This window comes from Malania oleifera, chromosome 6 (genome assembly GCF_029873635.1).
Source record: "Malania oleifera isolate guangnan ecotype guangnan chromosome 6, ASM2987363v1, whole genome shotgun sequence".
NCBI lineage: Eukaryota > Viridiplantae > Streptophyta > Magnoliopsida > Santalales > Ximeniaceae > Malania > Malania oleifera.
The window spans coordinates 32,581,199-32,599,275 of record NC_080422.1 but is presented as its reverse complement, the minus strand read 5'-3'; the positions used below and the strand labels follow the sequence as shown (position 1 = coordinate 32,599,275).

Sequence of the window (18,077 nt, the reverse complement as noted above, 5' to 3'; positions counted from 1 at the left end):
AGAGAGAGAGAAAGATGAATAGATATTTTAGCGAGAGTGAGATACATATATTAGAGATAAAGAGATGGATGGATAGATATTTTCTATTGATTTTGTGGATTAGCAAGTTCAAACATTTAAGCATGGTCAAACTTAATTATAAAACTCCCACTTTGACAACTAATTTTATGCTAACTTTAACACATGAAGGATACGATTTTAAATTAAGTAAATATCAACTTTTAAAAACTTGATATTCAAAAATTTGTAGTGCTAAAATCTAGTAAATGCAACATGTTGATTAATGTTTTAGAATGAAAATAAAGGCTGAGCATAAATACAATTACTATTTTAAAAAACTCAATATTCAAAAATAAAATTGATTTAAAAAACCTACATGAAAATGAGCTTATGGTCTTTCAAAAATTAGGTCATGAGACCGATAAAAATAAATGTTACAACAGTCGAGGTGACAAAATTACTTATTAGCATCATTACATGATCATCTCTTAAAAATTTTTCCTTCTTTGCATAATTAGAAATGCAAAATAATCTGATTGTGTTTCATTTTTTTTTCTTTTCTAATGTCTCAATCTTATTCAAATGCCATAAAAAAAATAACATGTTAGAGCTTATTTACCCCCACAAAATTTACATTTAATAAAAGTCTCATTTCAATATGATAACTAAAAGAATTGGGTTTACCATTACTACACCCCTTCCATCATTTAATGAAAAGATTTGAAAAAGATTTCTTAAATAATAATAAAAAATTCAAATCTTGAAGTTCTGCAAAAAAAAAATTCAAATTAATTAACGATAGATAGACCTTTTGTTGAGTCAAGGCCTTTAAATATTTTTGCATTTGTAATTTTGAATTTGGGTCTTCTGCATGACACCAGAAGTCCAAACACCTAACATGGGGTAAGTACCAATAAGGCTCCTAAACTGTATGTAAATTCCACACCTACAAACATAGGGACAGTTTGGACACCCAAACAGTCCCTAAATTTGTCCCCTGTGATAAATATGTTATAATTAATCCCTTAAGCTAGATGTTGACAGAGGCTTTTATGTGAAGAATCTGCTTGCTTATCCTCCATGCAAGTTTACAATTTTCAAACCCTCCCACTCCTTTTCAAAGCAAAGTCCTTAGCACGCCCACATTTGTTCTTCGTGAAGTCTCTCTCTCTCTCTCTCTCTCTCTCTCTCTCTCTCCCTATACTTTCGAAAGTCTTACTATAATTGGACCTTGTAACTGTTAAACAGTGTATCCTTGACCGTTCTGTGCACAGCACAGGGCATTTATTTCCAATCAATGAACTTTCTTATCCTTCATGCTATTTAACCCAATTTCTCATCAACCACAAGGAGGAGCCTCTCATCATCGGCACCACCACCATCATCATCATCATCATAGATTCATAATCAGCATTTCTTCTCTGAATGGAACCACCAAGATCAGAACTGTGTGTTTCTGAAACTTCAAGCATCATCTCAGTTTCAATTTCAGAACCCCAACCATGCCTTCCTGCCTCAATGGATAGCCAGAAGGATGAAAAGCCAGTAGTACTGCAAGAACAAGATGATCAACAGCAGCCAAAAACTGCGAATCCTCATCTCATATTGGATCTAAGCCTCTGCAGCAAGGATTCCGATAATGGGTCGAAGCTGGAACTCAATCTCATCGACTGTTTTGAGATGATCCCTTCCCGAAACTCGCCAGAAACTCCTCAGGGCAATGCGACAGAACCAAGAGTGTTTTCCTGCAACTACTGCCAAAGAAAATTCTACAGCTCACAGGCACTTGGAGGCCACCAAAATGCACATAAGCGCGAGCGAACACTTGCAAAACGAGGGCAGCGCCTCGGAGCAGCCCCGGCAGTCTTCGTAAACTCCCCAAACTCGCCGCTATATCGATACTCCAGCATGGCTTCTCTGCCTCTTCATGGATCTTTCAACAGGTCTCTTGGCATTCAAGCACACTCCATGATCCACAAGCCATCTTTCTTGCCATCCCCAATGGGTTCTTCACAACTATATGGGCAAAAGAGCTGGTCAAGATTGCCAATAGATCAACAACCTGCAGTTGGGAGGCTTGCAGCAGAGAATTATCATGCCGGGACAGCCGTTGGATCGTCATCGAACGGTGGAGCAGCCAGGTTTGAAGGTATGAGGAAGTTCTCTCAGGGTGGTAGTGAGGGCATTGGGGTTGCAAACTGGTGGGAGAGTGCCACTGCCCCCCATTTGAAGACTAACCAAGAAGAGCTGCAAAAGTTGGACTTGTCCCTTAAGCTCTGAATGGTTCTTTCCTTGGATTTTTTTTTCACCTGATTTAAAGTCTTTTGAGCTACTTTTTCAGTAGCAATTTTTGTGTAAAATTCTTTTTGGCACAAAAGACTTTGAGAGATTTTGCACTAGAATTCTTCACCTGGAAGCAATCTAGTCCTTGAAATCTGAACTCTGAAGCTGCTTTGGTACTTCAGACAACATACTTTTCGGAAGTTAATCCTGCAAATTTTCCTTGAACTGTTGAAGGAAATTTCTCATTAGAATAAAAGAATTTCATTTAATAGCTCAAATCTTTTCCCCAGTTAACCAGTACTCTTGTTCATTTTACAACATTCAAAATTTGAATTTCACACACACACACACAGATAGGGAGAGAATATATATATACCCATAGTCATTCCACCTCCAGTTTGATCAATAGTTCATCTATCTTGGCATTCCTCTCCACACCAAATGCCAAAAAGAAAAAAAGAAAAAAAAAAAAAAAAAAAAGTGAAAATTGACCCACTTGCAGTTGAAGCAATAGACCATCTACACGGAGGGTGTGTGGATCACTGAGGCTGGTGGAGCCCCTCAGCTCTTCCATCACATCCACCAAAAATTATATTAAGAAAAAAAGAAAAAAAAAGGCTACTCCATCACATCATTTTCTTGTATTAAATTGGTGAAATCCTGGTTGCATTGATTTCTTACCTAAGAGAAATTTGTATGGGACACACTGGATGTGGGCCTTGAGATGTCCCCGGCCTATCGTGTTAGTCATAATTCCTCCCCCAAATCAGTGCCTAATATAATTGAAATCCTGTCATTAGGACAGTAAACATGATCTTTAGACCACGCATTAGAAAGGGCTCTCATGACTTATTGAAACTTGATTAAGCCTTTTTTTGTGTTGGACTTTCCCGTTCAACTCCTTCCCAATGCAAACTTCCAGTTTATATCTTGAATTTGAATAAAAAATGCAGTTATAATGTTGCATTCAGTTTATGATCAAAGCATTTATGAGAATCTAGATGTACTCCCAAGAGGGAATGAATTGGGATTTTAAAATTTATTTGCTACACCATCAAATTTATTTTCAACAATCAATCAACCTTCAACAATCACTCAAATAAAATAATATTGATTAACAATCAAGTATAGCCAACAATCAATCCAAGTTCAATTCCTTTATGATGTTCAAGATCAGCTTGTAAATTCTGAGTACCAATATAAGATAGATTAGAAAATCTCAGAACCTTTTATATTCAAAATCAGATTTTATTCCTTGAGATATAATTTCAGAGATTTGATTTAATAAAGCCTGAAACTTTCCTTTAATTAGCTGAGCAAGATTAACTTCTGTAGTGAAATAAAAATCAGAATATTAACTTCGAACTTGTTAACCCAATCAATGATCACCAATATGTTCTTTGATTTCTGATATGAAACAAAATTAGTAATTTCAGCAACTTCCAAAATTCAGTAAGTATTTAATGATCATACACGTAGGTTATATACTTGCAGTAAATTAAAGAGAGTAGGGAGAAGAGTTGGGAACCATATTTTTTATAAGGTTCAGCCAGCAACCTACGTCCTTATCTCAAGCAACCGCTGTGAGGATTTTCCTTTCTAACTTTCTTTACTAGGCAAAGTTACAACCTCTCTCCTTATAACGTGGAGATCTCTCTCTAACAAGAATACCCCTTTTTGCTAGGCAACGATCCAAAAAACCCTGAATCGTCAAGAAAACAAGAAATAAGAACAACTTTGGTTCGTACAAAAGAAACTCTCAGTTAGAGCATATTTGTATAATTTAAGAACAATATACTTCAACAAAAATCAATATAAAGAATGAAACTCATATAAATATCACAGTGGTTCAAACTTGATTTGAAATTCTCAGTAGAAAGAGCAAAGAACAGTGAGTTTTTATCAGCAAGAACACAGCAAGTCTTTCAGCAAAACTTTCAGCAAGATAACTTTGAACGTGTAGTATGAATTTGCTTGATTGCTGATTATTGTTGTTTTTAATTCTTGAAATCAATAAGTATTTATAGAGTTTAAAATATATATATATATATATATATATATATATATATATATATATATTCGTGTTCCCCAAGTTACTTGCAGTGTTTCCCAAGTTTTCTCAAAGTTTGAAGTCGAAGAAATCAATTTTGGAAACTTTCCCTCGCTGTTTAAAAATTTAAAATACGAAGGTCAGTCGACTGTGACCTGAGGGTCAGTTGCCTGAACCTTTATAGTTTAGCGAATATTTTTAAAACACAATGCTGAGTCAGTCGCCTAATCTTGAGTGGTTAGTCGCCTATCTCAGTTCTGTTTGCTTAATTTTGTCAGCATAAAAAGGTCAATCACCTGATCAAAACACATCAGTCGCCTGAGCTTACAACTTTTCTGAATTTGCAAAAGATTTGGTTTCAACATTTTAATCTTTAATCTTGGAAAACTTAAATGAGACTTTTAAAATGTATTTTCCATGGTTTTCAAAAGCAGGTCTCTAAGTCAAATATAGATCCTAAGAGCTTCAAACAATTATATTGAAATCTTGAATTACTTACATGAGACTTTTTATAAATTATAACTTTCTAAGCACTAAGTTTTCATGCATTTTGCTTCCATTCTTTGTGTCTATCTTGACTTCTTTCTTCAATAGACTTTAAATTTAATAGATTTTCCATCTTTAAGTCCAAGCTTTTAATAAACTTGATTTTGATCTCTATAAAAGCATTTGAGCCCTGAAACTTCACTTAACTAAATATGTTAAGTACCCTTGATTTGTTATCATCAAAATAAGATTCTAAACCTTGTTAAGCCAACAATCTTCTCCTTTTTTATGATGACAAATAAGGAGTAAAAATGAGTAAGTCTTAATAAGGCCCCCCCTTACAATAAGTATAATCTTAACAAAATTTGTAAAGTAAAACATTATTCATATCATATCATCAGATTTCATCAAATTCACTTTCAGTTAATCAAATTTAATTCACGCTCATTATTTCAAGATCATCAATGTCATGCTAGATTTTCATATTTCATACTTCAACAAATTCAATTTTCATGCTTTTATCAATTTCAATTTCCATGCTAATCAATATAATATTAACAAATAATATCAACAATGCTCAATGTTGCATGATTATGCTCAGTTTTAGTTTTACTCAAAACATCTCCCCCTTTTGACATCAATAAAAAAGAGAAGGTTATCAATTAAACACATACAAAGTCAAATGTGTGGGGCTAGTATAAGCATAAAACATATAATTAATTTTTATCGAGCATAAGAAGATAAGCAAGAAAACCCAAAATAGCATGAGAATAAGTAAAAGAAAAGAAAAAAAAAATTGTATTTGATGCACATATTACAACCCAGAGATTGTTCAAACAAAGTAAAGTATCTAAGCATCAACATGCATTATCATCTTCATCTTCCTCTTCTTCTTCATCATCTTCTTCTTCGTCATCTTCTTCCTCACTAGCATCACCAGAACTTATGTCACGCCCTAAACCTGCCAAGTGTGGCCCACAGTGTGATGTGATCCAATCACTTATGTCTAATACCATAACCTCAATCACACAGTGAAAAAATAAATAAATATCCTCAATAATATACCATAGTTGTAGTAACCCAGATAATTATAGAAATTAAATAATAAAGAAATGAGAGGAAAAGAATTCTCAAATGGGGCTTCAGCTGCGTTCGTCAACGAACAAGCTTCTTAGACACATTGATGAGGACACGTGTCTCGTCAAAGAAATTATACCGAAAGGGCGATTTCAAGGCCTGAAGTTCGTCGACAAAAGTTATGAATTCGTCAATGAACTACCTTCTTGGCCTCGTCAACGAAGTTACGTGACTTGTCGACAAAACCACGTGGTCAGCCATCTATATAAGCGCAAAAATCATATTTTTGACGGAAAAATCAACTTCTCTCTTTTCTCTCTCTCTAGAATTCGATTTCTCTCACTTCTCTCTAGATTTTCAGCTCCGTTTCTTCCTAGTTCGACGATTAGAAGCTACCGCGATGATTCTGGGGAGATTCTCTACAACATAGCCAGTGCAGAATATTGATTTGAGAAGTTTGGGCACCATCCCAATTTCAGGGTTAATAGATTATTTTGGTATTTCCACTATTACCAAATTTATCTAAGCCCATATTTTGTGTTCTATGAGAATATACTGATGTTTTGTGGAGTAAAATTAAGGTGTTATCATTTCAAGATTAGGGTGTTTTTGGGACCCTGCAGACATGGGTTAAGGACCTAAGCGGTTATTTCTCCAGGAACCCAGGTAAATTATAGTTTAGGAAATTATGAATATGCAGATTCAGGAAATGTGAGTATGATGATTTTCTGGGTAATTCGGTGTTTTACTAGAGAATTTGTATATATGTAATTACAGGATTTTGAGGTTGGTACGCCGAGGGCGTGAGGATTGAATTGGAGGCAAGCCTCCCAATCAGATAGGTAAGGAAAATATGTTATGTTAGGAATTTTGGAATGTTTATCAGTAAATTATATGTTTTCCAGATTATTATCTAGTATGCAAATTATTTGTATATTAGTAGATACAGTTTTCAAAATATGGAATATTTATTTATTTAGTTGTATGGCATGAGATATTATTAGATCAGTACAGAAATCCTACAGTTTTTAGATTACTATGATTTGCAGTATTTATGCAAAAATATGCTTTATCAAATTTTACAGAATGATGAATTACAGTGTATATATAGACAGATATTTTATAGCATTTACAGATTACCATGATTTTCAGAATTTTATAGTCATAACACTATGATATTACAGTTTATACAATTCATATATTACAGAATAGTTATTACAGTTTATACAGTTAAGATATTATAGTATTTTCAGAACAGTTTACGTACAGTGTTATTGTTATTTTGGAATCATGATGAAACAGTAAGATGTATATATAGAAAATAGTATTATACAGTATCAGACCCTGATGAATTAGTTCAGATATCAACAGAGTACGGTATCGTTACTATTACAAATTAGAGTGCAACCACACATCTCAGATAGTGTGTGGAGGATTCCGTCAACCATGCCTGGAGAGATTGTAGGCCCCTCAGAGAATTAGGTTAAGGTGGCCAGTTTGACGAGGTAGTTACCAGTACCGTGCCTTTGAGGGATTGCAGATGGCCGGACTGAGGAGTGGTAGAGTTATAGTTGACTTATCTTGGTGGGCCAACTAAAGTTAAGTCCCACCTACAGGCCGCACAACCCTGTCATGAGAGGTTAAATCATCATGTAAAATTTTCCAAGGTAAATATCACAATTATGTATATGTATACAAATTTACAGAATAGCAATAGATATATTATGATACTAGAAGTATGGAAAAGTAGAAAACTCAGATATTACAGTTGTATTTTAAATTATAATAGATGCAAGTTGTACTGTATATTGTTTTACTAGTTTTTACAGTTTTAGATATTTATCAGTATAGTATTTACGAAACTCAGTCGCCACACACTAGTAAGAGCATATTTCCTCTTACTGAGCATTGTCTCATCCTAGTGGTTTAACATTTTTTAGGCGATCCAGCTAGACAAGCAGATCAGGCTCGCTGATAGAGAGATTATTGCACAGCCCTGGTTATGGGGTAAGTGTTTTCAAGGAGATGTGTTTTTGGGTAGTTTTCCAGGGTGTTGGTGGATATTACTGGGAGATTATTGAGTTCTAGTATTGAAAATATGGATGTACAGTTTTATGTTTACTGTTGCGTAGGTGTGTTAAATGAACAAGGTTTCCTCAGTGCTCATTTGGGGCCTGAGATGTTACAGTAAATAATCCAAGGGTATCAGAGTAAATTAAGTTTCAGTATATAGTAAAGTTTAATTGAAAAAAAAAATGGTATAGATTTTTAGATCGTTACAAGAGTTCTATATAAACATCCCAAAAATTTCTCAAAATCTAATATCCATATATATACATCTCAGAAAACTAAAAACATAAACCCAAAAATACAACAAAGATCTGTATCCTCTCACAAAAATGCTATGCCAACAAACCCAGCCCCGAGCATGCTAAGCTCGATCACACGGAGGTCTTGAAAAAGATGAATTGTATAATGAGTGAGACACATCTCAATAACACGGAATAGATTAATACCAATGTGTGGTTATCATGAGTTTAGTGTATACAAAATATCATCAGTTGTTAATTAACCACAGTAATAAAGTCATTCTCAGACCATACCCACACACACACACACAAGTATTTATAAGTGAAAGTTCCCGATGATAGGGGAGATTACATGCCCATACATGTAGCACCCCTCTACTTTAATACGTTATGCAACTTGGTATGGCTATAACTGATACCTATCCGGGCACTCACCTTTTTTAGCAAGCCCTCGGGCAGAGAGTTTATGTCGCCCCAAATACATATAATACTACTATACACACAGACGCACACACACACAATTATTTATAAGCGAAATTTCCTGAGGATAGGGGAGACTACACGCCCATACATGTAGCTCTCATCTGCTCTAATATGTTATGCAACCTAGTATGGCTACAAGTGATATCTATCAGAGCACTTGCCTTTCTCAGCAAGCTCTCGGGCGGAGAGTTTACTTCGCCCCAAGTATATATAATACTATTATATTTAATACATTTAATACTTTGTTACTTTACTTTGTATGTTGTTATCCCTATAAAACCCAACTCTTCATAATATATGTTTTCATATGCTCTATTCTCCTATAACATACTCTGTTATCACATTTCACATCCCCTATCTTCATATATTATGTATTCACATACACTATTCCATATTTACATGCACTATTCTGTACATACTCTGTTATCACATTTCACCTCCTCTATCTTCATATATTCTGTATTCACATACACTATTCTGTATTTACATGCATTGTTCTGTTATACTCTAGTTAAAGCTACAGATATGAATTTAGAACTCATTGCCAAATGGATAAAAACCGACATGCTTCCCCCCATGACAGGTTGTGCTTCCCATAGGCTGGACTTAACCCTTGTTGGCCCATGAGAGTTAAATCAATTCCCAACTCTTTAGTCTATTAGTCCGATTGGCTTTCCCATGCTGGTCTAGACTCCAAAGGGAACTCCACCCTTTACAGCTTAATCGACTATTCAAAACCAACACTCTCTCTAAGATATGTGGCTGCACTAAGCTCTCCATAACTCTCACAACGGTACCGTGCGTACTATGGTCCACCGAAGTTCTCAAACCATACATTGCAATTTAACATAATATTTTGCTCTGATTAAACAATTCTAAATACAATATAATCCCAATGCATTTTAGTATTTCAACATATTATACATATTTTATAACGCAACACAGTATTTTCATTTTTCCTCATGCGGCACGATTTGAATAATACACATATTTATATAATTACTGAAATAATAAGTCAATCGATGTTCATTATTTGCTTTACTTAAAATATAGGTTAAATTATCTCCACAATTTATCTAATACTCAAAATAAGCGTTAATAAGAAAAACGAAGATAATTAACCCTACTCACCTTGACCAATTTTAGAAAATGTAAAACAATTCCAACCAATCATTTCAACTAGTCAAATTATGCAAAGAATCCATTAATTAAATCCTATAGCCTTTTTCTTTCCTTTAATCGGTTCATTTTCGAAAATAATAGCTATTAACACAACCCTAGGCTCAAAACCCTCAGTTTAAATAGTTGGCTTTCAAAACTTACTTGTACACATATAATTTCCATTTTAACCAGAAGAATTTAAAAAAACAACTGGCTTAATCTATTCCCGTTACCTTATTCACGGAAATTGTACCTGTAAGATTCCTAAATCGACGCCTACAGCGTTCAAAGCACAAACGTTGTAATCACATATTTCAGTAGTATCAGCTAGGTCATGGATTAATAATTATTTTAATATCCCTAGGGTCACACACTCTCGCTAACAAGTTAAATTCTAAAAACAGGGGTATGATCCACTTCCCATATTTAAATTTAATCTCTAACATATTAAAAAAATACCAATATGATCAAATCCTCGCAGTTTAATCTATTTTCAAAATATTCCCAGAATTCTAATTTAATCCAATCCCTACAATTTAACTTAATTCCAAAATATTCCCCAAAAATTCTATTTAATCAAATTCCTGCAGTTTAACTTAATCCTAGGAATATCTCCAAAGATCCAATATAATCCATTCCCAACAATTTAACTTATTCCCAAAACACTCTCAAAAATCTGATATAATTAAATACTACAATTTAATCGGTTAAATTTTTAAAACAACCCACATAATTTGTACTCCCCACCTTAGCCTCGAAGCGGTGTTTGGAAAACCCAGTTCAAAAATCTACTCCGCTAGACTTGTAGGGAAACGCTCCTAGATCATCGTGGTAGTTTCTGATCATCAGTTTGGCCAAAGATTGGGGAGAGATTAAAGAGAGAGAGTGAGTTTACCTTATCCCAAGAGTGGTGCCTACGATGCTCTTACGACAAATCCACTTTGGTTAAACTATTGGTGGCGAAGAATGGAACTCAGGGGTATTTTTTGTTTTTTGATCACCACCCACTTGGCCAAAAAAAATCAAGGAGAGAGAGAGAGTGAGTTGGCGGAGGAGAGAGAATGGTGTGAGAGAGAGAGAGAGAGAGAGAGAGAGAGAGCCGTCCAAATTTGAAATCTTGTGGAGGTCTCTAGATTTCAGGATCAAAGAAAAAATTTTATCTTGAAGCTTCTTCCATTAACATATAATATTTATATTACTTACATATATATATATATATATATATATATATATAAAACCATTATATTACTTAATTTAATTAATTTAATTTAATAATATTTAATTAATTAATAATTAATAATTAATTTTTTTGAAACACACTTACATATTATTTTTGGGGTTGTCACATTCTCCCTTCTTTATAAAAATTTCATCCTCGAAATTTGTTAATCAATCATTTTATGTAACCCTAAAATTACTTGATCATCATCATACCACAAATTTAATATACTCCTCAAATATGCCTATATATATTACTGAACATTCAAATCCTCAATTAAAAACATCAAGCATCCAACTTGACCACAAACCGTCAAATCACAACACATAAATTACCCAAATTCTCCTTCAAAGACTTTTCCTCACAATCAACTAACCTATCCCTCGAGTTCTAATTTCAAGTTCCAACCTCTCTACTCAAAAACATTTTCGTCGATGCATTTACTGTGGTTTTCTAAAACTCGCAACTGAATTGGAAAATCACAGAAGTTCATCAAGAGATTTTTGCCTCCAAGCTACGAAAAACAATTCAGAATTCCTAACAGTATCTTAATCTACCCATTCCTATCCTCATCCTAACTTAATCCTATATTCTGGTATTAATCCATCCTAGAGTCTACAGAACCTAACAACCTAATGCTCTAATACTACTCTGTCACGCTCCGAGCCCACTAAGCGTGGCCCGGGGTGCGATGTGATCCAATCACCTGTGTCTAATACCATAACCTCAATCACGCAGCGGAAAAATAAATAAACATCCTCAATAATATACCAGAGTTCTATATAAACATCCCAAAAATTTCCCAACATCCAGTATCCATATATATACATCTTAGAAAACTAAAAACATAAACCCAAAAATACAACCAAGATTTGTACCCTCTCACAAAAATTCTATGCTTACAAACCCAACCCCGAGCTCACTAAGCTTAATCACACGAAGGTCCTAAAAAAGATTAATTGTATAACGAGTGAGAAACATCTTAGTGAGACGGAATAGATTAATACCAGTGTGTGGTTATCATGAGTTTAGTGTATACAAAATATCATCAGTTGTTAATTAACCAAAGTTATAAGCGAAAGTTCCTGAGGATAGGGGAGATTACACGCTCATACATGTAGCTCCCCTCTGCTCTAATACGTTATGCAACCTGGTATGGCTACAATTGATACCTATCAGGGCACTCACCTTTCTCAGCAAGCCCTCGGGCAGAGATTTTACTTCGCCCCGAATACATATAATACTACTATACACACGCACGCAGACACACACACACACAAACACACACACAAACACAAAATTATTTATAAGAGAAAGTTCCAAGGATAAGGGAGATTACAGGCCCATACATGTAGCTCCCCTCTGCTCTAATACATTATGCAATCTAGTATGGCTAGAACTGATACCTATCAGGGCACTCGCCTTTCTCAGCAAGCTCTCGGGCGAAGAGTTTACTTCGCCTCAAATACATATAATACTACTATATTTAATACATTTAATAATTTGTTACTTTACTCTTTATGCTGTTATCTCTGTAAGACCCAACTCTTCTTAATCTTTGTTTTCTTATACTCTGTTCTCCTATCACATACTCTATTATCACATTTCACATCCTCTGTCTTCATATTGTATGTATTCACATACATTGTTTTGTATTTACATGCACTCTTCTATACATACTTTGTTATCACATTTCACAGCCTCAATCTTCATATATTTTGTATTGTTCTGTATTTACATGCATTGTTTTGTTATACTCTAGTTAAATCTACAGATATGAATTTAGAACTCACTGCCAGATGGATAAAAACGGACATGCTTCTCCCCCATGACAGGTTGTGCGGCCCGTAGGCTAGACTAAACTCTAGTTGGCCGACCATAGTTAAATCAATTCCCAACTCTTCAGTCTGCTAGTCTGATTGGCTTTTCCATGCTTGTCTACACTCCTAGGGGGACTCTACCCTTCACAACTCAATCGACAATTCAATACTAACACTCTCTCTAAGACGTGTGGTTGCACTAAACTCTCCATAACTCTCGCAACGGTACCGTGCGTACTATTCCACCTAAGTTCTCAAACCATACATTACAATTTAACATTAATATTTTGTTCTAATTAAACAATTCTAAATACAATATAATCCCAATGCATTTCAGTATTTCAACATATTATACATATTTCATAACTCAACACATTATTTTAATTTTTCCTCATGCCACACGATTTGAATAATACACATATTTATATAGTTACTGAAATAATAAGTCAATCAATGTTCATTATCTGTTTTACTGAAAATATAGGTTAAATTATCTCCACAATTTATCTAACACTCAAAATAAGCGTTAATAAGAGAAACAAAGATAATTAATCCTACTCACCTTGACCAATTTTAGAAAATGTAAAACAATTCCAACCAATCATTTCAACTAGTCAAATTATCCAGAGAATCCATTACTTAAATCATGTAGCCTTTTTTTTACTTTAATCGGTTCATTTTCAAAAATAATAGCTATGAACACAACCCTAAGCTCAAAACCCTCACTTTAAATGGTTGGCTTCAAAACTTGCATGATAATCATATACATACACATATACTTTCCATTTTAACCGATAGAATTTACAAAACAACTGGCCTAATTATTCCCCTCACCTTATTCAAGGAGGGTGTGCCTATAAGATTCCTAAACTGACGCCTATGACGTTTAGAACACAAACCCTGTAACGACATATTTCAGTATAATCAGCTAAGTCATGGATTAATAATTATTATAATATCCCTAGGGTCACATACTTTCGTTAACAAGTTAAATTCTAAAAACAGGGGTATGATCCACTTCACATATTTAAATTTAATCTCTAACATATTAAAAAAAATACCAATATGATCAAATACCCGCAGTTTAATCTAATTTCAAAATATCCCCAAAATTCTAATTTAATCCAATCCCTACAATTTAACTTAATTCCAAAATGTTCCCCAAAAATTATATTTAATCGAATTCCTACAGTTTAATTTAATCCTAGAAATATCTCCAAAAATCTAATATAATACATTCCCTACAATTTAACTTATTCCCAAAACACTCCCAAAAATTTGATATAATTAAATACTACAATTTAATCGGTTAAAAAAAAAAAAAACCCCACATAATTTGTACTCCTCACCTTATCCTCGAAGTGGTTCCTGGAAAGCCCAATTCAAAAATCTACTCCGCTGGACTTGTAAAGAAACTCTCCTAGATCATCGTGGTGGTTTTTGATCGCCAGTTTGGCTAAAGATTGGGGAGAAATTGAAGAAAGAGATAGTGGGTTTACCTTATCCCAAGAGTGGTACCTACAACGCTTATACGACAAATCCACTCTCTTTAAAATGTCGATGATGCAAAATGAAACCCAGCGGCATTTTTCGTTTTTCGATTGGTGCCCACTTGGCCGAAGAAATCGAGGAGAAAGTGTGAGTTGGCGGAGGAGAGAGAATGGCGAGAGAGAGAGACGTCCAAATGGGAAATCTTACGGAGGTCTCTAGATTTCAGGATCTAGTTGGCACGGCAAGGCTTGGGTCCTTAACTACCAAAAATAATATTTATAAATCTAACTATCTTAAGTTCAATAGAAAGTGGGTAAGTCGGGTATCGATCCACGAAGACTTGAAGCGCAATTTTCAAACCACTTCCAGATTAGTTTATTATAGCCTTGTTATGAAAAAAACGTAAAAGGTTGGTATTTTTCAATGGGTGAAATCTAACCAACTACTGGAAAACAATTAAATAAAAGCAAGTAAATATATACTACTAGAAAGAGAGTAAATTTCTATGTTACCCTACTCCTAAAAAGCGATGCTGGGGTCTGAATCAGACGCTGGACTCCGTGCCTCTAACTATGCTCCTTCAGATTTTTGATAGAAGTACTAACCCAAGCTGGCCAAATCGGGATAGGGTCAATCGAGGGCACAGGGAAGCAAAGGTGCACCAACGATCCGGAGCACGGTCGGGAACTGGAGTATACCCTTTCTCAAAGATAACGAACGCCTCCACTGTTTCGTAGCCAACTACTTCCCTCTGACGGATACGTAGTAGTGCTTATACTTAGCTACAATCCTTCATCAAACACACAACAAGTAAATGGAAAACAGTAAATCAAAAGTGGTAACGAAGAAAGCAGATAAAAAGATCATCCCTTTTGTATTCAAAAAGTTTTTCGCTAACGCCAAAGGGTACAAGAGAGTGATCGTGTAATATACACGAATAGCACACGAACACCACCGGTTGTCATAGGCCGTCGAACACTTCATGCATACATCGAAATAAGAAATGAAAAATATGCTACTCCTAAGCTAACTTTGCTCTCAATGACATCTTAAGTCTATCACTAACCTAAAAGAGGCCAAAGAGGAACCCAGAGCTTGTGTTCATAGCAAATATTTATAGGCTCTAGGGTTTACAAGGTTTGTTTTACAATTTAGGAAGGTTTGCAGCAAATCTCGTGCACAAGATTGTCGTTGTCGACCAAGTCACTCCTCTGTCATTGTTGTGCACGCCCTGGTCTATTCTCCTAGGAAAGCCTGGTCGATTCTCCTAGGAAAGCAGGGATTTGAATCTTTGGCATTGTCGATCATGTTGCGCCTCAAGGTCTTGATGGTCAAGTTGATGGTCAAGACTTGCAGTATCTCGATCTTCAGGAAATCTCAGTATCTCGACATAGTCGCCCTTGAGGGTCTCTTGGTCAAACACTTTGTCGAGACTCTCGGTACTTCTGAATTTCAGTTCTATCTCAGTATCTTGATGTGGTTGCCCCAGTGGGTCACTTAGTCAAGCACTTGGTCGAACCTTGCAGCATTCTGATTTCAGTCCGAACCTTGGAGTTTGCAGTAGATGACTAAGTCGCCCCTGTAGTTTGCTGGCCACGCCACATAGTAGAGCATTATCTTCTTGCCCATTTATGCTTTGAAGCCTCTGGAGCTTGGCTGAATGTTTGAATTCGAGCTTTGAATCCTCCAATATCTCCTTGGCTTCTTGTAATGCTTAACTCCATGATTTTTACTTGTTTTTTCCTGAAAAGACAAACAAACCTTGCATAACTCTGAACAATGATAATTCTTGGTAAATATATAATAAAATGAGGATAAGTACAAGTAAATGAGGATCTAAAATCATATATTTTCGGGGCTCATCACAACCCCCAATTTACACTTTGCTAGTCCTCGAGCAAAGAAAAATCTATGAAAAACTACCAAATCCTGCCTATATCCTCTTTTATGGGAAATACAATTGCATTTATCATATGCAACAAGGCTTCAAAACCCTTGGTTGATCCTAGTGGATGAGTTCTGGTCTCGTGAGAGTTTCCAGGGCTATTCTCACAAACACTAGTGTAGTGAATAAAAAGTGGAAACACATGTAACATAATCATACCATTTTATATACAGAAATATAACCTTATTGCGTACAAATCCTTCATACATGACTCCGTTATACACACACTCCACAGCATTTCAATCATGCAAAACTCAACACAACAAAGTAATTTCAAGATATCACTCATAGAGAATTAACCCATGATTATAATTCAAAGTTATTATTAGCATACAAATCCAAGAATGAATAGGTCACCTCACAAAGCATATGTAAAGTGCATGATTTGTCTCACTTAGAATGCTCAAAGGCACCTATAGAACGGTCGTCTTGACTCAGCCTCACTGGTTTATTCCCTCAAAATTCACTCAAGAAAATGGGTTCACTCTCATATGTGAGGAAGAGTGTCATGATCAAACGTCCCGCATTACTGAAGAATTGACGCCAGAAGTGTGGAGTGACTAGTCTTATACGAAAGGAATCTAGCCTTTGTTGAGGTGTTGGGTCATTCGCCATAGCATCTTCTCACTCACTCACCACATTTAATCAAGACCACTCTTAAGGAACTTATTCCCAGACTTGTGTGAATTTCAACAGATGCATTGGTCAAAAGATTCTTCATACATGCAGACTTGTAGTGTGTGTTCTCAGCTTGACCTTTTTATCTTTTCTCATAGCAGGTGTATATTTTTTATCTTTTCCTTTTTCTCTGCTCAGATTTCTCTTTTTCATGGTCAGCTGAAACAATCATCACTTTTTTTTTTTTTTTTACTATCTTCATGTTTTCCAATGGGAGTGTAGCTCGAACAGGGGTCCGTGGTAAAAGTCAGTCTTTAGGGGTGGCTTAACCTTTATGTCTTGAGTAAGCTACAAGGCCTAGATTTATATCTCCCCACTTGATGTTACCTCTTAGGTTAGCAAATACAAGAACAAAGACTAGTTGACAAAGAAAATATAGTGAAAGAAGGGTAGGTGAGTTTTATAAACTCCGAGTTTGACGTCAAAAACTCGAGAAATGAACGGATGGCTTAAGTACCTCACAAGGTGTCATAGTCGCCATGTTTGTTCACTTAGTACTCTTAAAGGACCCTCAGTGTTACAAATCATGTGTGAGTGTGTTCTTAACCCCATGAAGTACCATGTAAATACATGAGTTTACATTGCAATATTAACCCAAACAAACCACTTAGTCAACTTCTTAGAGTAATGTCAAGCTATCGGTCATGTTATGCAAATTTTATACAACTGATTTACTCCATTGTTGGTAAGCATAGTGAAATCATATAATTAAAAAGTTTATGCATATAACCTTAGGTTATATGGGTGTATGTAAAAGGTATAAAATATGTTAGCATGGTTTACTGGAATTTGTTTTTTTTTTTAAATTGTGTAATTTTTGTGCATGAAATAATGTCATGCAATGTACTACCCCCTACCCCCAACTTAGAACTTAAGTGTCCTCACTGAAGTGTAAAAAAAAAAATAGAACTCGGGCAAGGGATAGGACCGTGCATGGTGCTAGCAAGAATAAACAGTGCCCTACGAAATATAATAACCCAAAATAACATGCAAGTAAGAATACATTGTAGCAGAAAAGATAGATATTAGTCAAAAGCACCATGGGCATTTCATTCATATCCCAATCAATACAATA

The 18,077-nt window shown here is 35.1% G+C and overlaps 1 protein-coding gene across 1 annotated transcript; it reads left to right on the top strand.

Annotated features, from left to right (window-relative positions):
• Positions 1-1,154: 1,154 nt before the first annotated feature.
• On the top strand, positions 1,155-2,561 carry LOC131157688 (zinc finger protein 1). Its single transcript, XM_058112024.1, has one exon. It carries the CDS (start codon positions 1,426-1,428, stop codon positions 2,278-2,280), a length of 855 nt encoding a protein of 284 aa, XP_057968007.1. The 5' UTR covers positions 1,155-1,425; the 3' UTR covers positions 2,281-2,561.
• Positions 2,562-18,077: the final 15,516 nt, after the last annotated feature.